Source organism: Monopterus albus, unplaced genomic scaffold, assembly GCF_001952655.1.
Source record: "Monopterus albus unplaced genomic scaffold, M_albus_1.0 scaffold345.1, whole genome shotgun sequence".
Taxonomy (NCBI): Eukaryota; Metazoa; Chordata; class Actinopteri; order Synbranchiformes; family Synbranchidae; genus Monopterus; species Monopterus albus.
The window spans coordinates 235,780-255,531 of NW_018128225.1; the positions used below are offsets into that span (position 1 = coordinate 235,780).

The following is a 19,752-nucleotide window of genomic DNA, read 5'->3' on the forward strand; positions in this document are numbered from 1 at the left end:
GCTCTCTTCTGGCGTCAGGCAGAGATGCTTTCATGCTTTCCAGATTCAGTTCTAAGATTACTTTTTTATTTAGATTTTTTTTTTCTTCTTGAGGGGTAAGTTTGTTTCTGAGTATGTGCATGTCTGGCTGTATGCCAGGCCAGGTGCTAGGCAGGCAGACCTGTTGGAAGTGTGTGAAAGGCGTGCGCACACATACACACTCTTGGGGGTGATTATGTGGTGCCATCTGCTAGGCTGGAGCACAGTGTTGTGTGGCTAATCAGGCCTGGCACATTGATGGATGAACGCACACAGCCTGCCCACAGACACACACAGCAACTTGTGATGCCATTGATGCACAAATACACACACCACAATGAGTTGCAAATTACTGTCTTTATACCCTTGCCCCCTCTTCACTGCCTCTCCAAACTTTTTGTTCTCTCCCTTCCAACAGCTCTGTCCTTTCAGTTCTTTTCCTCTCTGCTCCTCCCACTTGCCTCTTCCTCCCAACCCCCACCTCTCCTCCTGTCTTCTGCTCCAAACACCATTATTGGCAATAAATCCTGGTGACAAATGTTTACAGTGAGACAGCTCTCCCAGGTAGCATCATTTCTATTGTCAGGAGATCAAATCTGACTTTGTTTCTCCAGCCATGACTGAAGTCATTTCTTTATTGGTAGGAGATGACGGAAGAATAATTCTGACAAGGAACATTTGTAATTTGTTTCCAGAGAACATGACACCTGCGTGACAGTAGTAGTAATTTTAACATTGGAATAGAGCTGGGATCTCCAACACGTCGTTCACAAGCTACCAGTAGCTCGCTACCTGATTCTGAGTAGCTCACCTAAAGGTTCAGAGAATATACAGTTATGTAGCCTACGATGCATGCAAGATGAAACTGAAAATGTTACATGACAGATTTTCATTCAGTAAACCTGCTTAAACTGCAGTCCAATCAAATACACAAATGTCCCTCCCTACTTTGGCACCAAACTATTATTTGCCAATCACCTGTCAATCCAAGGAGTTACACAGCTGTCGAGTTTGTTTACGTCAGTTTCGCCGTTCAGTGATAGCAACTTTAAAAGTCTCGACCTAAATAATAAATATGTAACTTTACTGTACAAGAAACAGGAGGTACATTGCCATGGATTCATTTAGTTGTGCTGTGGCCAGCTTGTTCAGATGGCTTTGTTTGGAAACATGTTTGAAAGTTTTGATACAGTATGTGATTAAATATAATTAGTAGCCTAATATAAAATGAGTTGCTCTCATTACCTTCTGAGTAAAAAAGGTTGGAGACCCCTGGAATAGAGTAATGAATTCTAGTTTGTGCAGCCAGTGTCCTGAAAACCTCAGGACGTTTTCCATCCGAGTAATTTAAGATCAGTGTTCTAGCAAATTGCACCTTTCCATTACCTAACAGCATATCGTTCAGAAAAATTAGTTCAGTGTGACCAGTGTTGTCAGGCTTCCCTCTGGTAAAGATATGTCTTAGTGAATGTTTTCAAGATGGGGAAAATCAGACTTTATGAGGGAATTCTGTAAATAAGCTTCTTAACTGGAATACGATAAGATATTCTGCAGCTTGTTTTGATATCTTAATGCTTCATATGGATGTTATAATCTGTGTTCATTTTGTCAAGAAAAACGAACTTTAAAAATGGGGTCATAGTTAAAGGTGGTGTTGTACTGGACTACATTATATTCAGAGGTGTTCCTAATATTCTGATCCTCTAATATATGTAACTGGGGAGGACAAAAATATAGACATGTTTGAATATAATGTATAACAGTATAACACCACCTTTAACTATGATCTTAGTAATAAAGAGAGAATTGAATTTATATGACAATTTCATCACAAACAAAACATTTTGAGCTTCATTAACACAGATGTTAAGACTAAAGTGTTAAACTAACATGTATATAGTTATTATTAATTTTGTCAGGCAGTTTATCTTTTGTTCAAAAGCTTCGCCATTTGACCTGTTGCACTACCGTTAATAACAAGCACCTGACATTCAGTAATGTTCTCTCTCAGTAATTAGACGTTTCAGGTTCTTGGAACAAACAGGTCTGAGCTAAAAGCATCTACAGTCCACTGAGATTTAGAGAAGAATACAAAGAAAGGCTGAGGCAAACTACCAAATGCTGGCAGCATGCAGATGTTTTTTGAAAATGTTAAGGTCATTTAAGTGCTTTGGAGGTATTATTAATGGTACCTTGACTCATCTGTCTTTTTAGTTGCAGTCAATAGGAATGAATATGTTTGGGATTAATGTTAGAATCCAGCCATCTAAATGTTACTCTAGGTGTTCACTAGGGCTGTGCAATTAATTGAATTTTCGATTTTGGGGCTCAACGATCACAAAAAGGTTGTAATCGAGAAAAAAATGATTATTCTGTTTTTAAAGTTATTTTGGCCTGCGTTCGCACATCCGCACTTTCTCTTTCGCCCTTCCCCTTGCGTATGTCGTATCTGATCGCATTTAAAAATCAGCGCGAGGGAAGATGTCAGAAAAAGAGCAGCCACAAAAGTCTTGGTCAACAAAAAAGGTAGAAGAAATTCTGTTGTCTGGGAACATTTTGCATTCAAAGAAGCGGACGTGGATCAACAACATAGTACACGCAAGATTTGCTACGCGGTTGTGTCGGCACCGGCTGGTAACACCACAAATCTTTTCAACCATTTAAGATTCAAACACAGACCGACATGTGACCAACTAATAAACAAACAGAAAGAAGGACAAACATCCTCCGCAACACAGTCATCAATTAGACACGCTCTTCAGTCCAACTCCGTATCCATCCAACTCAGAAAGGCACAAAAAATAACAGATGCTGTTGCATACTGTTTAGCCAAAGACATGCGCCCTATTAGCACGGTTGAGAACGAAGGATTCAGAAAAATGATACATACTCTGGACAAGCCTTATGCTTTGCCATCTCGACACCATTTCACGAGAGTTGCTCTGTGCACAGTATTGTGTTATCTATTTAGATTCTCTTCTAAGGCTAAACCCAGTGATCAGGATTTAAGTCCAGGTTTGAGTGAATCAGTCTTCTAAAGCACTCCGTGCACAACAGAAGGACACTGTTTATCACCAACCTCGCTATAGACAAGAACACGTCGAACCATGGCAACTGTACACAACAAAGATGGTGACAGTTGTAGCCTCAAAATGCTTAGATCTAAACCTTAAAAATGACAGTTTTTGACTAAATTAAAACTAACAAATCTAAGATCTAAATCAGGTGATAGAATTACCAAATTATTTATAAAAAAACAAATGGTTCAGTGATCTGATCTCGATTCATTGTTTATGCAGTTTCTTGAGCAAAAAGGCCAAATATTCTCTGGTGCCACCTACTCAAAGGAGAGGAGCTGCTTTTCTTTGTTTATATTGTTGTAAATTAAGTGTATTTGGGTATTGGAGTGATGTTCAGGCAAAGAAAGAAGTCAAATTGGCATTTGAGAAATTGTCAAGATTTTTTTTTTTAGTTTTATAAGTTTTAATCAGGATAATAATTTGACAGTGTGCTGTCCCTATGAATCTTTTATCTGTATTGAACTAAATCAGACATCCATCCTGAAGAAGAGCTTGACTAACCTTGTACTGTTTTTCAGGGTGTTGCTCAGGGTGAGGATGCTCTATTATCTTAGGCAGGAAGTCGTAGGCAACCAGGCTAAGAGCATCCTGGAAGGAGCTGACTCCAGGTTAGTACATATTCTATATTTCTTTCTCTTCAATTTAGTCTCTTTGACCATATCGGCCCACCCTACTCAGGATGCAGTAGGGTGGGCCCCCCAAGCAGTCGGTGAATCTCTTGCTGCTTTAACAAATGCACCAGCCTGTCTTCTGGTTATAACAAACTGGTCTAACATGATCAGACTCTGCCTCACAGTGGTCCAAGCACCTTAGAACAAAGCATTACATCTGAGTGTTACTGTTAACTGATGCATGGTGTGTGCACTTTTTTGCTGACACTTTCATATGTCCTTGCCTTGTCATCCATCCTGTTCAGCCTGGTATTTCCTTGAATATACAGTATTAGGTGTTTATAACAGTTAAAGGGGGGGAAAAAAGCCTTCATCTCTTGGATGCACCGTGAAGTCAGTTGAGAGAAGTATATTTATATGAATATGTGATTAATTATTACTAGGGTGTATTTTAGTCTGTTCTAGTAGCCTCTTTTCCACGGTTCTTTATATTCTGACAGATACAAGTCTCAGTTTCTTGACCAGTGAGTTTCTTATCACAGTTTTGACACGTAGACGTTTCGTTACATGTTTTGTGTTGCTTATTGTAGGCCTCTCACTGCAGTGCTATTCATGTAAAAGTTATGCTGCTCACCTTGACTGTACCCTTCATCTCATTCTGACAATGCCTTCACTGCTCCCTCCACCTTTTTGTCACACTCCACTTTTCTTGGCATCTGTCCATCTCTTCCCCTCTATGCAGTGCACTTCTCATTATCTCCCATCCCCCTCGTCGCCCTTTCATCCAGATGTGGACACATTTATAATGTGGAGCACATGCACTCCATGTTGATCTCTCCCACTCCCTTCCATCTTTCCATCCCCCCAGTCAGTGGCTACTGTGACAGGCCCCCCGTATGTGTGTGTGTGTGTGTCTGTCTCAGCGCGTGCCAGACGTGAGCATACCGGGTGCCATCGTGCCAACATATGCCAGGGGGATTTAGCATGCCAGTCTTGGCGCACACACGTGTGTTTATGTTGCCAAGGCCGGGCATGCTGCTGTTTGCAGAGATAAGGGACCGTTTCCTTGGTTTCTTCTCTCCTCCTGTCACCGTCCTTCTCCTTCCATTGTGTATCGTAGCCTTTCTTTCCATAACTACCTGGAAACACCATCTTCTTTCTATAATGATTTTGTTTGTTTGATGCCACAACAATTTATCCTGCAAAAAGTGTATGCTTGTTCTTAGCTTTCTTGGGTTTGTTTTTTGTCTTAGTGACAGTGCTTTCAGAAAGTTTGCAGACCCTGTAACTTTTTGCGCACTTTGTGTTGTAGGTCTAGTTTGAAATGGCGTTTCTATGGTTGCCCATTAATCTGTACTTAGAAACCTGTAATGACAGCGAAACCGTGCTTTTGGAAATTTGTGCAAATTGATTAAAAATCAAAAACTGGAATCTGTTTGCACATTAATGCTCACATTTTTAAGAACAGTTTTTGTCCCTGGCTTGAAGCTGACAGCTTTTACAATATGAATTCAACACAAATGGATAATGATCTGATTTCTGCTCTTTTCCTTATTATGAATTGAAATGCCAGACTGATGCTGTACTGAAGTTTAAATGGATTCTCAGTGATGTGATATGTTTGTCTCTGCCACAGCGATCTGGATATCTGGATTCCCCAGCCTTTCCACGCTGAGGTCCCAGCTGACTGGTGGGACAGCGAGGCTGACAAATCCCTGCTCATTGGTGTCTTCAAACATGGTAAGAAACACACACCAGCATAGTTGCATACAGATCTAAGTCTTCCAACATGGCAGTCAACAGAATCAACATCGCTCGCACAGATAATACCTCAGCACCTTCAGACACTCAGACTTTCTCCTGTGGCTTCCAACCAGTAAGCATCACCGGGTGAGCATGCACACCCCATTTGTGCTGCAACCAGTTGACTGGTGTTGCTATGGTAATAGTGGTACACAGCTGGAACCACTATCACCAGTGTGTGATCATGAGTCTGATTGATGGCTGGTTTCACAACTGGCTGTGTTTGTGTGTGGTGCACAGTTGTTACAGGTGTTAATTTTGCAAGCTAAGCTAACCTCAAAGTTAGAACAACAAACTTTATTATCTCTGTTAACTGTTAACCTGTCAGTTGTGTTGCTGTCCCAGTGACCCACCTTTGAGTATTGACTGGGTAACTGAACGTGACTCCCAGTGATAGACCGGCTTAGTGTTGTCTCGAGACCCTCATGCATATTAATTTGGCATAACTGTCATCATTTTTCTGTCTTTGCCACCGTCTATAATTCAATTAGGACACACATAGGAAAACAAAAGGACTTACCCATAGTTAATCATAATCCTTGGTGTGTCTCACACACACACACACGAGTGATGGCCTATACAGGCCCCAGTGATTAACATTTGACTGCGGGCGTACAGCTGTGTGTGTGTGTGAGACAGACACATGCGTCACATCTTCCTAACTGAATTGATGGAGAGTGAGAGAAAGAAGGATGGATGAATGAAAGGTCAAAGAAGAGCTGGTGTGGATGTGTAATGGCAGCCCGTCTTACTCCACTTCCCCTTTACTGCCCAGACTCCTGTCCTCTCCTCTCATTTCTTCACCCTTTTCTCCTCCCCTCCACTCCTCCCTGCCTCTCCTCCTTTACTCTTTTCTTTTTCTCTTCATCTGACCTGCCCTACACACACCACCCACACCCTCCTCTCTCCTTCCCGATGTGTCTCGGTAGGATCTGCACATTCGAATCTGTTCTGCCTGAATGCCTCTAACGGACAAACGCACACACACACACTTCCTCACACCCTCTGGCTCACTTTCACAGACGCCGTAGCACCCACTGGCTCACTTTCACAGACGCCGTAGCACACATACTTTTTCCTCTTCATCCTCTCTTGCGCTCTCTCTCCCGCTCAGACACAAATGAGCACCTGCAGGCTCACTTGGCTAAGCGCACACGTACACACATGCACAATGAAGGCTAGTGCACATACACAGAAACAGACACACACAGGCTGTCTGTCTTGTCAGCAGCTGGCTCCTGGGGTCTGCCCTTCTGCTGCTGTTTTTGTCTATTCCTTCATTTAATGTGGATGCTGCATGTGGGTGCGCGTGCAAGCGCGTCTGAGTCAGTGTGTGAGTGTGTTTAAAAAAAAAAACTGTGTGTTGGATTGTGTAGCATCATGTCTGTCTAGGAGTGAGCTAGAAAGCACAGCTTCTTTCACCCTTCTATCTCAGAGTTTGTCTTGAGGTGGATGTGCTTTGACCAGTAATCTTCTAGTCTGCAGTACTTTCTGAAGCTAAATTAAGTTACTGACTAAAATCCACTATAATGTTCTTTCTCTTCCTCTTCAGGCTATGAGAAGTACAACTCGATGCGAGCTGACCCCACCCTGTGTTTCTTGGAGAGGGTGGGTATGCCTGATGCCAAGGCTATCGCCGCTGAGCAGAGGGGCTCTGACATGATGGCAGATGGAGCTGAGGGGTAAGAAATCAGGCATCACTGACCAAAAAGCAGTTTGTTCTTTCTTCGTTCTGGGGTCACCGTCTCTGATTCAACATATTTTTTTGTATGTGTTCATGTACCTTCCATTTTCCTACTCCATTAAATCTCTTGTAAGATTTCATGCTGTCCCTGAAGTCTGAGAAATATAATTTTTATTTAAAGGAAACAAAGGCAAAAACCAAATGTCCAGCTCCTCCAAAACATGTGAATGGAAGCAGGTGTAACTTATTTGAAGTCACTGTTGCTTTAAGTAAACATGTAGGTCACAGTAGCCTTGACCTGCAGTGTGTGTAGATCTGACATTCATAACATATTGTCCTGTTTTGTACTGCTGATTTATAGTCCACAGCTTTTACCATGTTCAGCAGAAAATTTCTGCTTGTACCAACTTTCATTTATTTGGTTGTATTTATCAGTGGCCATACATAACCCTCAGTTAAATCAGCTGTGCCTGAATTTCAAAAACCTTGAAGATTAAAAGTGCTGGAGTCGTACTTGTCCACTTAAATGTGGGATCCTTAAGCCCCTTTCCACTGCCAGGGTTATTGCACCGGTTTTCTGCCACACCACTGTTTATATAAAGTGCCATGAGAGAGAGTAAAACTGGCACCATCAGTTCAGCTCAGTGTAAAAAGAAGCATCTTGGGTTGGGTGTGGGTGGAGGTGTGTGAAGTTTGAAGTGTTTCTGTGACACACTGCTGGGGGGTTTAAATTTTAACATTGCTAAAAAAAAAACTGTCTGTGACCATAATCAACATGTTGTACACTATGCAGAACAACTTGATTCCAGATCATGTTGACATTGTACAGGACAAGCGAAAGCACATCCCCACTTTGTTCATGTACCATTGCTGGTTTGAAAACAACTTCACCGGTATCCTTTGTACTGTGTATCCCATGTGTTTGTTGTATGCAGTGTTATTCATATGTCACACCTCCAGTACAGTTATACTGGTTTCGGTACAAAAAGAACATGGGCCACAATAAAGGGCCAGTTTAATGTCAGTATAGTGGAATCTCTGACAGGCCTTAATGTCAGCCTTTCCTTTTGCCTCTGGGGCCTCTGCCATACTTGCTCTTTATATTTTTACTTTTCACTGTTCCTTGTTCTTTTATCTTAGTAGTCAGATCCTCAAATTTTAAAACAATATCACTTTGTGACAGTTTAAAATCTGTGCATCCAAAAAAGAAAAGCCTGATTGTTGTTTATCCGTTCAACCTTCTCCAGTGAGGATGAGGACCCAGAGTACAAGCCGCTGCGAATGCCTTTTAAAGATGACTTAGACGACTTCACCAATTCTCCACTAGATGACAAAGACGACACTGTGGAAGGCGAGATCGAAGGTAAACTTTGACTTTGTGAGGGATAGGGAAAGGGTGAAAGATGCTAGAAAAACTGAAGTATTTAAGTCGTTAAGCAGAATGACAGAATGCTTGTTTTGTCTTGGGTACTAGAAATGAATGTAGTCATCAGTCAGTCCAGAACCCCAATCCTGCACAAAATACAACCATGCCCAGATCTTAACAACAGATTTTAGACTTTACATGCACACAAATGACATGTATACTGAGAACTGCAAAGCATGTGAGACAGGTTCACCAAACCTTTGAACTTATAAAAAATAACATTGCATGCCTCAAATAAAATACTGCTGTTTGTGCTGCATGAGCTCAAACTTTAAACACTGACTCTCCAAATGTAGAGCAAGTGATGAAATGACAGCAGCTATAAGTTGTTTACACTGCATGTCTTCTTTCGCCCTGATCATTCTTACTCTTGTCTGTCCTATTCACTGTAGCTAAATCAGGTGAAAACAGTCAAAGTGGGCCTGCTGTGGGTGGAGCTTTGGGCTCCAGTGAGCGACTCTATTGGCCAGCAGCTTCAGCTCTGACAGCCCGTCTGCGTCGCCTCATCACGGCCTACCAGCGCTCCAACCGGAGAGAGCAGCTCCGCCAGGAGGCCCTCAACCGGCCTGATGGTCGCCGTCGACGCCGCAGGGAGTTCCTGCCTTCCATTGCCATGAGACAGGAGACAGGAGGAGGGTCAGCTTACATTCAAGATGGAGCAGCGGTGTTCATGACAGAAAGTAGCCCATACATGGCAAAAGGAAGTGCCTATTTTGCCAAAAGTGGACAGTTTGTGCCAGAGGCTTCACCAGTGATGACCACCAGCTCCCTGATGGCTGATGGAGCCATGTACTACAAGGAGAGAAGACAACGGTAGAGCTACATTTAATGATACATAATTACAATGTTGATTCAACACTTGCATATGGATATTGGGAACCTTTGATGAAAGCTGGTAATACAAAAGAATAAAATCCAGTCATGTTTTTGCTAGTTGAACCTTGTCTTACTCAATCCCCCCCTTTGTCAGATGGACTCGTCGTGAGGAGGCTGATTTCTACCGTGTTGTCTCTACCTTTGGAGTAGTCTTTGACACCCAACATCAGAAATTTGATTGGACCCAGTTCAGGGCCTTTGCCAGACTGGACAAAAAAACCGACGAGAGCCTAGAGAAGTATTACTACTCATTTATTGCCATGTGTAAGCGGGTCTGCCGGATGCAGGTCAAGACTGAAACAGGTGAGAGGAAGCATACGTTGCTTGAGGTTATTGCAGAGTAGAAAGGTGTCTTTTCATTGTTTTGTTCAGTCACTGAAATACTAAAGTCAGTAAAATAACAGTTTGTTTGTGAGCACTTGATCAGAATTGGCCAACATGGTACTTATAGTAGTTGATTTTCTGTGTTTAATTTTATCAGAACTCCCAGACCCAACCTTGATCATTGACCCCATAACAGAGGAGCGTGCCTCTCGCACCCTGTATCGCATTGAGCTGCTTCGCCGCATTCGAGAGCAGGTCCTTCCCCACCCTCTGCTCTCTGAGCGCCTCAAGCTCTGCCAGCCTTCTCCAGACCTCCCAGAGTGGTGGGAGTGTGGCCGCCATGACCGGGACCTCCTTCTGGGGGCTTCTAAGCATGGTGTGAGCCGGACAGATTATCATATCTTAAATGACCCTTCCTTTGCTTTTCTGGAAGCCCACCAGCGCTTTACTAGCCAGCGAGGGGCCGGTGTCAGCATGGGAGCCCAGGGAGAGATTAACAAAGCTGCCATGGGAGACGCGGAAAGTATCCCTGCACCCCTCCTTACGCCAACAGAGCTGGCGAGCCCTGCAGCTGCTCCGAAAACTGCTGCTAATGCAGCTAAAGTGGAAGGAGTAGTGAGGGAGGGGAAAGCAGAGATGGAGGTGAAAATGGAATCAGAGGGAGCAGACACTACCAACATTCCATATACCAAGACTGAAATGTCTGATGAACAGAAGGAAAATGAAGAAGAGGTTGAAGAAAGGAAAGCTGAGACCACTTCTTCACCAAGAAAGGAGGTCAAGAAAGAGGTGGTCCAACCAAAAATAGAAAAAGAAGAGCTGGTGGAGCAGAATGGAGAAGTAGAGAAGACTTGCAAGTCAGCAGATAACCCAGAGAAAGACTTGACAGAAGAGAAGAGTAGTTTGAATCTTAACTCTCTCAGGAACCAGGAGGAGATGACCAATGAGCTCTCTGAACATCCTGACTCCTCTACTAAAGCACAACCAAGCCACAAGACTGTAGAAGAGGATGATGGAGAGGAGAGGAAGAACCCCAAGTCCCCTAAATCTCCCAAATCAGGTGACACAGAGAAGAGCCCAGAGGAGGAAGAGGATGAGAGGATGGATGAAGATGACAAATCAGAGAAATCCTCTCAGGCTGAAGGTACTACTCCAGTTTGGCATTAGCTTGGAGCTAGTTAGTCACTGATCTCAGTGAGGATCATGAATATTAAACTTAGATTTCTTGATTTATCACAAAGATGATGATGCAAAGTTCAAAATCTAGCTTCTGCACAATGTATAGGACTCAGATGTCTTACTTTAATTGTACTTTTTGTAATTTTGTTAACCAGTTTATTTGTCCTAGTTGTCAGCCCCCATCATTGCTGACACCACACTTAGTCACAGGCCTATTTCTGGTCTCCCCCCCCAATGACCTGGCAGTATTTTAATGAGTGTAATTTTCAGGGGTGAGAGAATAAAATGAGTTTGGCTCCCCAGATAACCATTTGGAAACCCTTTTTAATTAAGAGTTGCAGTTCAACTTTCTCTCTGCACAGCGAGTGCTGCATCAGAGCAGAAGAACTTTGATGAAGAGAGTATCGCATCTCTGAGCATGTTGGCCCGAGATGAAACCAGAGATGGGTTCTGTCCCGATGACCTACCAGAAACGTCTGCACTGCAGGCCTTGCACGACCGCACCTACGCCTTCTCATTCTGGCCTAAAGTAAGTGTCGCATAATGTCCGATATGGACAAATACAGGCTGCATAACAGCTCAGCTACTGTCAGTGAAATGAAACAGATGTGAAATTAGAGCTCAGATGATCAGTTAGTGGATTTATTAGTCAGCCAGCACTAAATTAACTGGAAGCTATTGTAATTGTAGTCATTGATAGACCTTTTAAATGCCAGAAATTCACAGATTCCAGCTTTTGTTTTGGCTCCCAATGTGAACATTTGCTATTTTTCTTAGTTCTGATGACAAACTGAATTATCTTCAAGTAATTCAAATAATTTTTCTAACATTCTGACATTTATTTAACAAAAATAAACATTTCATACACCTTACGATAAGTATTTTGTCTTTCAAACCACTGGGAGGCTTTTAATGTGAAACGTTTGTGCAGGAATCGTTTAATTGACAGCAGCGAAAATGGCAAAATAGGAGAACGTTGTTGAATGAACAAGCATTTGTCAAACCCCTCCAAAGAGGGCTTTGCAGTGAGAATGACATGACTGGCCTTGTACTGATGGAATTAATGCTGTGGAAATGTAGATAATGGTAACCAAGATGGTTGCTGCTTGGCAAAAATACAATGAAAACAGACAGATACGTGTGTAAGCCTAATATATTATAATCCTGCTTCAAATAAAGGCCTCTGTCTGTTGTAGATGTAATGATTTGAGGATTTCAGTACACCGAAAGAGACGAGACCAGCTTCTGTTTAGAGCGCTTTGTAGACTGGTCTCTTTTCTCTCCATCCCTCAGGATCGTGTGATGATCAACAGGATGGATAACATCTGCGAGGCCGTCCTGAAGGGCAAGTGGCCTGTCAACAGACGCCACATCTTTGACTTTCCCAGCAACCTGTTGCCAGGGCATGGCTCCGTGGTAACCACAGCAGCCGTAGCCACGGCGACCGAGAGCCCACTGTCGCGGCGCAGCCTTGCCGAGCTGACAATGGCTGGCATACATACGCCTTACAGTAGGAGTGAAGATAAAACGGTACCGCCACAGGTTCATGTGAGTGTCTGTGCACACACAAACACACTTCACGCAAACAGAGGTCTAGCCCTCGTAGAGCTTTAATAGTTAATGCCAGTTTTTCTGACAGAAAAGCCCAAGTTAGTTATACCAGTTTATCATTCTGTTAGGAGACGAAGAGATGGTGTCATGAGTGGTAATTGCTTCCGCTCACTAACGCATTGGTTACAATAGTGTGACAAGCTCCTCAGTAAGATGCTGTTAGGCAGGCACAGGGTTAACTGCTGAGCTGATGTTGCAGGAGGACGCTCTGAGCCTGACAGTGCCCCGACAGAGGAGGAGGAGGAGGAGAAAGATCGAGATTGAGGCAGAGAGGGCGGCAAAGAGACGTAACCTGATGGAAATGGTGGCTCAACTGAGAGAGAGCCACGCTGCCGCCGAGTCGCAGAGCCAGGCTATAGACCTCACCAAGGTGCTGACGTTAACACGCTCATTTAGATCAGTGATGTGGCTCCTTATTAGAAGTTCCCACAAATGAAAACAAATCTTTGCATTCAAGTTTAGTAATGGATGGATTTGCTGCTCAGGTTATGCACCACCACAAGGCTTCTCCCTCACTGGCTGGTTTCCCAAGCGCCCTGGTGACAAGCCCCACCCTCAAGACCCAGATGGAGTTGCTGCAGCAAGCCCCATCCTCCCAGCACAGAGCCAATGGTTCACTGGACACTGACCTGCCCATCATGAGGAGGAGGCGTGGCCGCAGGAAAAATGTGGAAGGCCTGGAGCTGCTGTTCATGGGCAACAAGAGAGCAGGAGGGGTATGGAGTTGAACACTAGTCAAGTTGTTTGTGCTGCACACATAGATGTGATTGTTCATTGTATATAAGAATCTGTGTTGTCACTTTTTGGACATGAAGGATGATGGTGATGGGATGAAGGCTCCAGCTGTGGAGGGGGCTCAGGATGCTGCCCATGCACACAGACCTCTCACTGTCCCCGAGCAGAGCCCCAGTGCTAGATCGGTTGCCTCTGGCAGCCTGGAGGAGGAAGAGGCCGCGATGTCCAACAAGGAGCTGGGAGAGTGGCTGAGGCAGAACCCAACATACACCATGGACATGGCTGGATTCACACCAGTATGGCCGTGCTTGCTTCCTTCGCTTTGTCCTTTATCTCCATCTTTAGTCCTGTTTAAGTGTTAACTGTTAAAGCTCAGGCAGAAGCAGCACCCTGCAATCCTCTTCTGTGTTGTTTCTCCTGTTTCTTTGCTCTGGAACAGTGAAGAGTTCCAGTTATTATTGCCTTCCTTGAGTTGAGCATCTGCGATACTAAATTGACTGTCTGTAAAATTGTACTTTTCTTTTTTGATTCTCGTGTGACAGAAGAGCGAGGAGTTACTGTTGTCTCAGTTGTCTAAACCCAAGCAGAAGCGCCATCGTTGTCGAAACCCCAACAAGATCGACATCAACACCCTGACTGGAGACGAGAGAGTGCCTGTGGTGAACAGGCGCAATGGGCGCAAGGTAAGCTGGCACACAAGGATTCTCATAGTATGTAGACATGCGACACTTACTTTAGGCCAGAATGAGAAGGCGTAGGTGCGGTCGTGCAAGGCCTGCAGTCCAAGGACAAGTGGAGAAACTCATTTCATCCTCCTCTTTGTTTAGATGGGCGGGGCCATGGCTCCACCAATGAAGGAGCTTCCCAGATGGCTGCTGGAGAATCCAGAATTTTCTATTGCCCCTGATTGGACAGACATTGTCAAACAGTCGGTCAGTAACTAAGACCAAAGCAGTTAACAGTTGCGCCATTGCAACAATGTCCTTATTGATATCATTGCTCCTGTACCAGATATTGAAAATGAAATGTTTTGTTTTGTTAAAGCCCTGTTGGGCGCAGACTGCCACAGTTCTTTTGTCAATTTAAAGATGCTGACTGCAAATCCTTCCCCTCACAGGGTTTCCTCCCAGAAGCCATGTTTGATCGCCTTCTGACCGGCCCTGTAGTCAGGGAGGAGGGCGTCCGTCGTCGGGGGCGGCGACCCAAATCTGAGATTGCCAAGGCAGCCGCCGCCGCCCAGGCAGCTGCTGCAGCTCAAGCTGCACATGCATCACTGGCCTCTGCTGCGTCATCTGCAGGTACAAATGATTTTTAAACCAATCAGGTTAGCGCAAACACAAATATTCCACACCCATGCTAGGGGGACGAGCAAGTACTCTGACCTTAGGCAGCTTTGTTTTTCTCGCATCATTTTTACTAACCTTCCAATCTGTCATTAATTCCTTGAAAACACACTGAATAGGAGTTGGAGCTTATATATCTTAGTATTATTTGTGTCAGTGTTGAACGTGTTATAGAGATGAACCCCGTGTGTGCGTGTGTGTTTCAGGAGGCATCAACCCTTTGCTGTTGAACAGTCTGTTTGGAGGGATGGACCTGTCTTCTCTCCAGAGCCTCCAGTCTCTCCAGTTGGCTGCTGGTCTGATGGCCTTTCCTCCCCACTCTGACCCCAAGCAGGCTGCTGCCAGTGCTGCTGCCGCCTCCATGCTGCCTCTCATGCTGCCTGGCATGGGAGGCCTGCCCAATATGGCCGCCGCCCTACCCAACATGTTCAGTTTGGGTGGGTTGTTTGGTGGCAACCTTGCGACAGCCGCGGCTGCTGCAACGAACCCCGTCGCCACCGCATCAGGGAGTACCAATGGAACAGGGGAGGGAGAGGGAGGAGAGAGCGATGACACAGTGATGACAAATAGGAAGAGAGAGAGGGAGGAACAAGAAGAGGGAGATGCCTGTGAGGAGGAGGAGGAGGAGGCCCAGGGAAAAGAGGAAGGAGCAAAGAAGCTGAAGAAGATGATCGAGAAAGAAGGTGAAGGAACAGAGAAACTGGATAAAGTTAGTGATGTCACTGCATCTCCTCAGGTCGCTGCTGCTGATTCATCAGCTGAGGCATCCATCAATGGCGACGCCACCGCCCTGCTGGCTGCAGCTGGCATGTCTGCCAATTCTCTGGCTTTCAACCCCTTCCTCCTCTCCACCATGGCCCCCGGCCTCCTCTACCCCTCCATGTTCCTACCTCCAGGCCTTGGGGGGCTCAGCTTGCCCGGCTTCCCCGCTGCCTCCACCTTGGCTGAGCTGCAGAGCGCCATGGCTGGAGCACTGGGTGGTAACACCATGACCACAAACTCCCCAAGAGATGAGGAGGAGGAAAAGAAGGGGCAGAAAGTGACAGGAGAGGAGGTGGGGGGGGGAGCTGAGAAAGAGACGAGAGGCGAGGCTGACGACTTAGCTCTGGAGGATGGAGGGGTGGGAGGAGAGGAGCAGGAGGCAGTGGTGTCTCCGCAGAAGGACAAGAGTGGCTGACATGCTATAAAACACACATCTGACTGGTGGTGACATCCCCTGCGCGCGCACACACACACGTACACACACACACACACACACGTTTACACGCCTCCGCCAGAAGTGTTCGAACTACAAATCCGTTTAGTTTTTCTTTACATTGTTTATGGATTCTTTTTCATTGTTGTTTATTTCTTGAGCAGGTATATTTACTGTGCGTCAGAGAGAACTAGGTGTGTGTTAAGTTAAAATTTTCTGATTGATAGTGTAGCCAGGGAAAGTCCTCACAGCCGCTCACTGAGAGCTCGGCTGCTCACACTTCCTTTTTTCTATCTGGTTGGAATGTGTGCACTGAATGGTGCACCCACACTTTTCTCTTCCACAGTCCCTCAAACAGGACTTCATGAGGTTACAGTAGTGCTGTAAATGTTTTGGTTTTTTTTCTTCCTTCTACTTTCTGGAGTGTTTTGTTGATCGTTAGCAGCATCTCATCAAAAGGACAAGAAACGCCCGCTGCTGGCACTTTCTCTAATATTGGTTCTCGGTGAAAAACAGCATTACAGCTAGCGGGGCTGTCTGTCTGACAAAGCTGCTGCAGAAGAAACTGTGGGTAATGGAGTTCTTGAGCTGCTGTGTTGCAGGGCAGGTTTGTAGTTTTCACATATCAGACCAGGTAGACTGGACAGGAAGAGGAAACTAGACTAGCCTAAAACTCAGTTTCACACACTGACTAACACACCACACACATTCAGATTTCTACAGTTGCACACACTAATCCCCTAAATCCTCTGTCATGTAACTGTTTCCGGGAGGACTCGCCCACCCGGCTGTTTTCCTTCAAGTGTATGTGTGCGTGCACGCCGAACCAATACTGTTAAACCCAGTCCCACACTGTTTGAATACTGTTTGAACACTGTCTCGAGTCTTTTCACTGCCACATCCGAATCCTCTCTCTCTTTGGAGGCGGCTGGTTTTGGTTCAGGGGTGACGGGCGGGCTGGGTCTGCTGCCAGTTAAGCTTTCTGATTGGTCTGCTTCATGCCGCCGAAAACCAGCCTTCACTGTTTGGAGGTATTTGTGAATGGATTTGGAGTGGTGGTCTACACAGGGATGTGATGTTTCAGGTTTCTTCTTTAATGGGGGCACATGAGTTTTGATTTCCCGGTCACTGCCACATTAAAATCTTTTTTTTCATTTTCATGTTTTTTTGTTTTTTTCCTTGACATCCTGTTTGTTTCAGACTACGTGCTGCTCCCTAGTGACCTTCTCTTCAAAGACTGTTGCTCTAGTCACACACACTGACACCAGGCCTGGCCAGAACAGGACTGAGACACCATTTCAGTTCATTAGTTTTCTAAACGAAGTTCAACTCTGGTCGCTGACTAAGTTTTAAATACTTGAAAAGCGCAAGTGATGCTTGATGTCTGAAGTCTGAGATAAATCAGGCGCTGAAAGTGCTTCATATATTTGAAAGTACATTCGAACACACACACTGTGGCCAGGTCTTAACATTTGCTATTGCAGCCAGCCCAGCAAACACAGAGAGGGACAACTGGGACGGAGGGGGGAGAGAGATGAGTTTCGGCTCACTGGAAGACTCCTTCTGCGTCAAAGATCCTTGTTTTCCTCTCGAATGCTGAGACAGCAATAACCAAGGCAGCTTTTGAATGTTCCAACATCACCCTCCCAACACACATACTCACCATATGAATAACCACAAGTGTCGTATGAATAGAAAAACTGTAAAAGACAAGTACTGCAATCAATTTTGTCTCACTCTGTTCCTGTTGATGCACTGGTGTTAAAAAGTTAAAATAATCAGGTACCTTTATTATTAGCTACTTTTCTTGGAGAAAAAAATGGACTTTTTGTTACTTTTAGCCAGCAAGCTGAAGAGCATTACCTCAAGATTCTTATCTAGCCTTGAAGTTTACAGACATACCATGTAAATGTTTTTTTTCCTCTTTTTTCTTTTTGGTGTGCGTCTTTGTTTTTTGGAGACATCATGTATGATGAATTGTAGCTATGATGCTTTTAATAAAAGTGAATCATGATATTCGCCTAGGAAACCAAACTGCAGCCTGCATCTCATTTGTTTCACTTCGCTCTATGCTTCAAGGAAAACTGTCTGATGGCACTCGACAAAAGTTTGCTCACTGATGATACTGCTGTAAACACTGTTTATACAGATCTACTGAGTTGTGTGTGTCTGGTATTACTCACACTTTTAACTCGCGCGCGCACACACTGTTGGGGACTCGGCCTTCCTGGTGGAGACCAATGTGTTGGGAGGCGATTGCTGCCTGGGGCAAAAGAGACGAGTGCACTTTGACCTGCACTTTGTGTTATTTTATCAAATGTTCACAGTAAATAATTGTATTCTTAGAAGCTCCTTGTAACTGCACAGTTTACCTGAGAGTTATGTCTTCAGTTTAAAAATAATGCCGTGATAGTTGTCTCTTAGATCCACAGCTGAACAGAACTGCTAATACCTAGTTTACCAGTTTTTAATGGGGTTAATTTGACAGAACGTAAAACCAGCTGTAAGATGTGACAAACACCTGCACTAAAGCATTTGCTGCAACTTAAATTATTACATATTAAATAATTATTGGTTATTGATAAACAATAAAAAATGCCCATTGTCTCAGAGCCCATAATGGCATAATTACTTGGTTATTGACCAATCTAAAAGTTTCACACTTAATTTTCATATGCAATGACCAAGTAGCAGTCTCACTGCTGAGAAGTTGAAAAATGTTTTTATCAAAATAGTTGATTAACTGATTAGTCAGATAACAGAAAATTAATCAACTCATGGTTTCAGCTTTAGTGGTGCTCAATCAAAAAGTCTGAAAAAGCCATAAATCTGTCATATCTCATAGAAATGCCAAGTGCAGGCGTTAACCTGTGTTGTATTGGGATAATCCTACTTCTGCAACCAGCTGCATTTGTCCAAAGCTCCTTGTATTCCTTCATGTCAGCCTACTGCTACAGCTCATCCACAAATCACTGAAGACCGTCACCCTTTAAAAGTGGTGTTTGCACCCATGGGATCACATGTTGCATACGAGTGTTTTGTAAATAATAGGTGAAACAAAGCATACAATGTGTTTTTATATATTGAGCATAAATACATCTTTTAGTTTATGCTGTACAGGAGTCTACAGGTCTGTTAATGGCCCCTAGAGGCCTTAATGGTCATTACATATAACCCGGGAGGTGACGTCACATCAGTGTGAATACACCAAATTGTCTGGTTAGATATGGATGTTTATATTGTGTCAGCAGTAAAAGTTGAATGAACATTTCAGGTCAAATAGAGGTAAAATAAGAAAACAAGTTGCCTGATCCTCTGTGTGTGTGTGTACATGTATTTATGCCATTGTTGTGAGGCCATTTTAGCCAGTCTTCTCAAATATAAAGGGATTTTGAAAGGTTCAACATTGGTTTTAGGGTTCAGGTTAGGGTTGGTTGTTAGGCATTTAGTTGTGATGGTTACGATTGGGGTGAGCTCTAGGGAAGGCATAATGATGTCACAGCTAAAGAAAGAAAAGTGTGTGTGTGTGTGTCCGTCAGTGGGGGAGACAAGAGTGGACAGTGTGTGTGTGTGTGTACCTTACCTCTCCAGCCAACTGCCAGAAATGGCCTCTCTCCCACTGGAACTGCTGACAAAATGCAAACTGACAGCCAGATCCCACTGTGTGTGTGTGGTCAGTGGGGAGAGCAGGGTGGACAATATGTGTGAGACTCTGGCTACTATATTCTTGTACATCAAAACAACCAGCCTAAAACCAAAGATATGTGTTGGGCGTTTAAGGAAATGTTGGTGTTCATGATGTAACATGTCCAGCCTACAATACATAGTACTTGTGAAACCAACAGTCTATGCAGTAGCTGTTGATTG

The 19,752-nt window shown here is 44.2% G+C and overlaps 1 protein-coding gene across 4 annotated transcripts in view; it reads left to right on the forward strand.

Moving 5' to 3' along the window:
- The window catches only part of chd7 (chromodomain helicase DNA binding protein 7), a 93,595-nt gene extending 77,302 nt beyond the window's left edge, over window positions 1-16,293 (forward strand). For all 4 annotated transcript variants that reach the window (XM_020625100.1, XM_020625102.1, XM_020625099.1 and 1 more), the window contains 16 exons: window positions 3,617-3,706; window positions 5,346-5,449; window positions 7,065-7,194; window positions 8,444-8,559; window positions 9,015-9,435; window positions 9,593-9,801; window positions 9,980-10,966; window positions 11,364-11,530; window positions 12,295-12,549; window positions 12,812-12,982; window positions 13,098-13,328; window positions 13,428-13,643; window positions 13,890-14,030; window positions 14,175-14,279; window positions 14,465-14,645; window positions 14,897-16,293. In XM_020625100.1, coding sequence (XP_020480756.1) covers window positions 3,617-3,706; window positions 5,346-5,449; window positions 7,065-7,194; window positions 8,444-8,559; window positions 9,015-9,435; window positions 9,593-9,801; window positions 9,980-10,966; window positions 11,364-11,530; window positions 12,295-12,549; window positions 12,812-12,982; window positions 13,098-13,328; window positions 13,428-13,643; window positions 13,890-14,030; window positions 14,175-14,279; window positions 14,465-14,645; window positions 14,897-15,867 — 4,495 coding nt within the window. In that variant the 3' untranslated portion in view covers window positions 15,868-16,293. The remainder of the gene's footprint in view (window positions 1-3,616; window positions 3,707-5,345; window positions 5,450-7,064; window positions 7,195-8,443; window positions 8,560-9,014; window positions 9,436-9,592; window positions 9,802-9,979; window positions 10,967-11,363; window positions 11,531-12,294; window positions 12,550-12,811; window positions 12,983-13,097; window positions 13,329-13,427; window positions 13,644-13,889; window positions 14,031-14,174; window positions 14,280-14,464; window positions 14,646-14,896) is intronic.
- The last annotated feature ends 3,459 nt before the right edge of the window (window positions 16,294-19,752 follow it).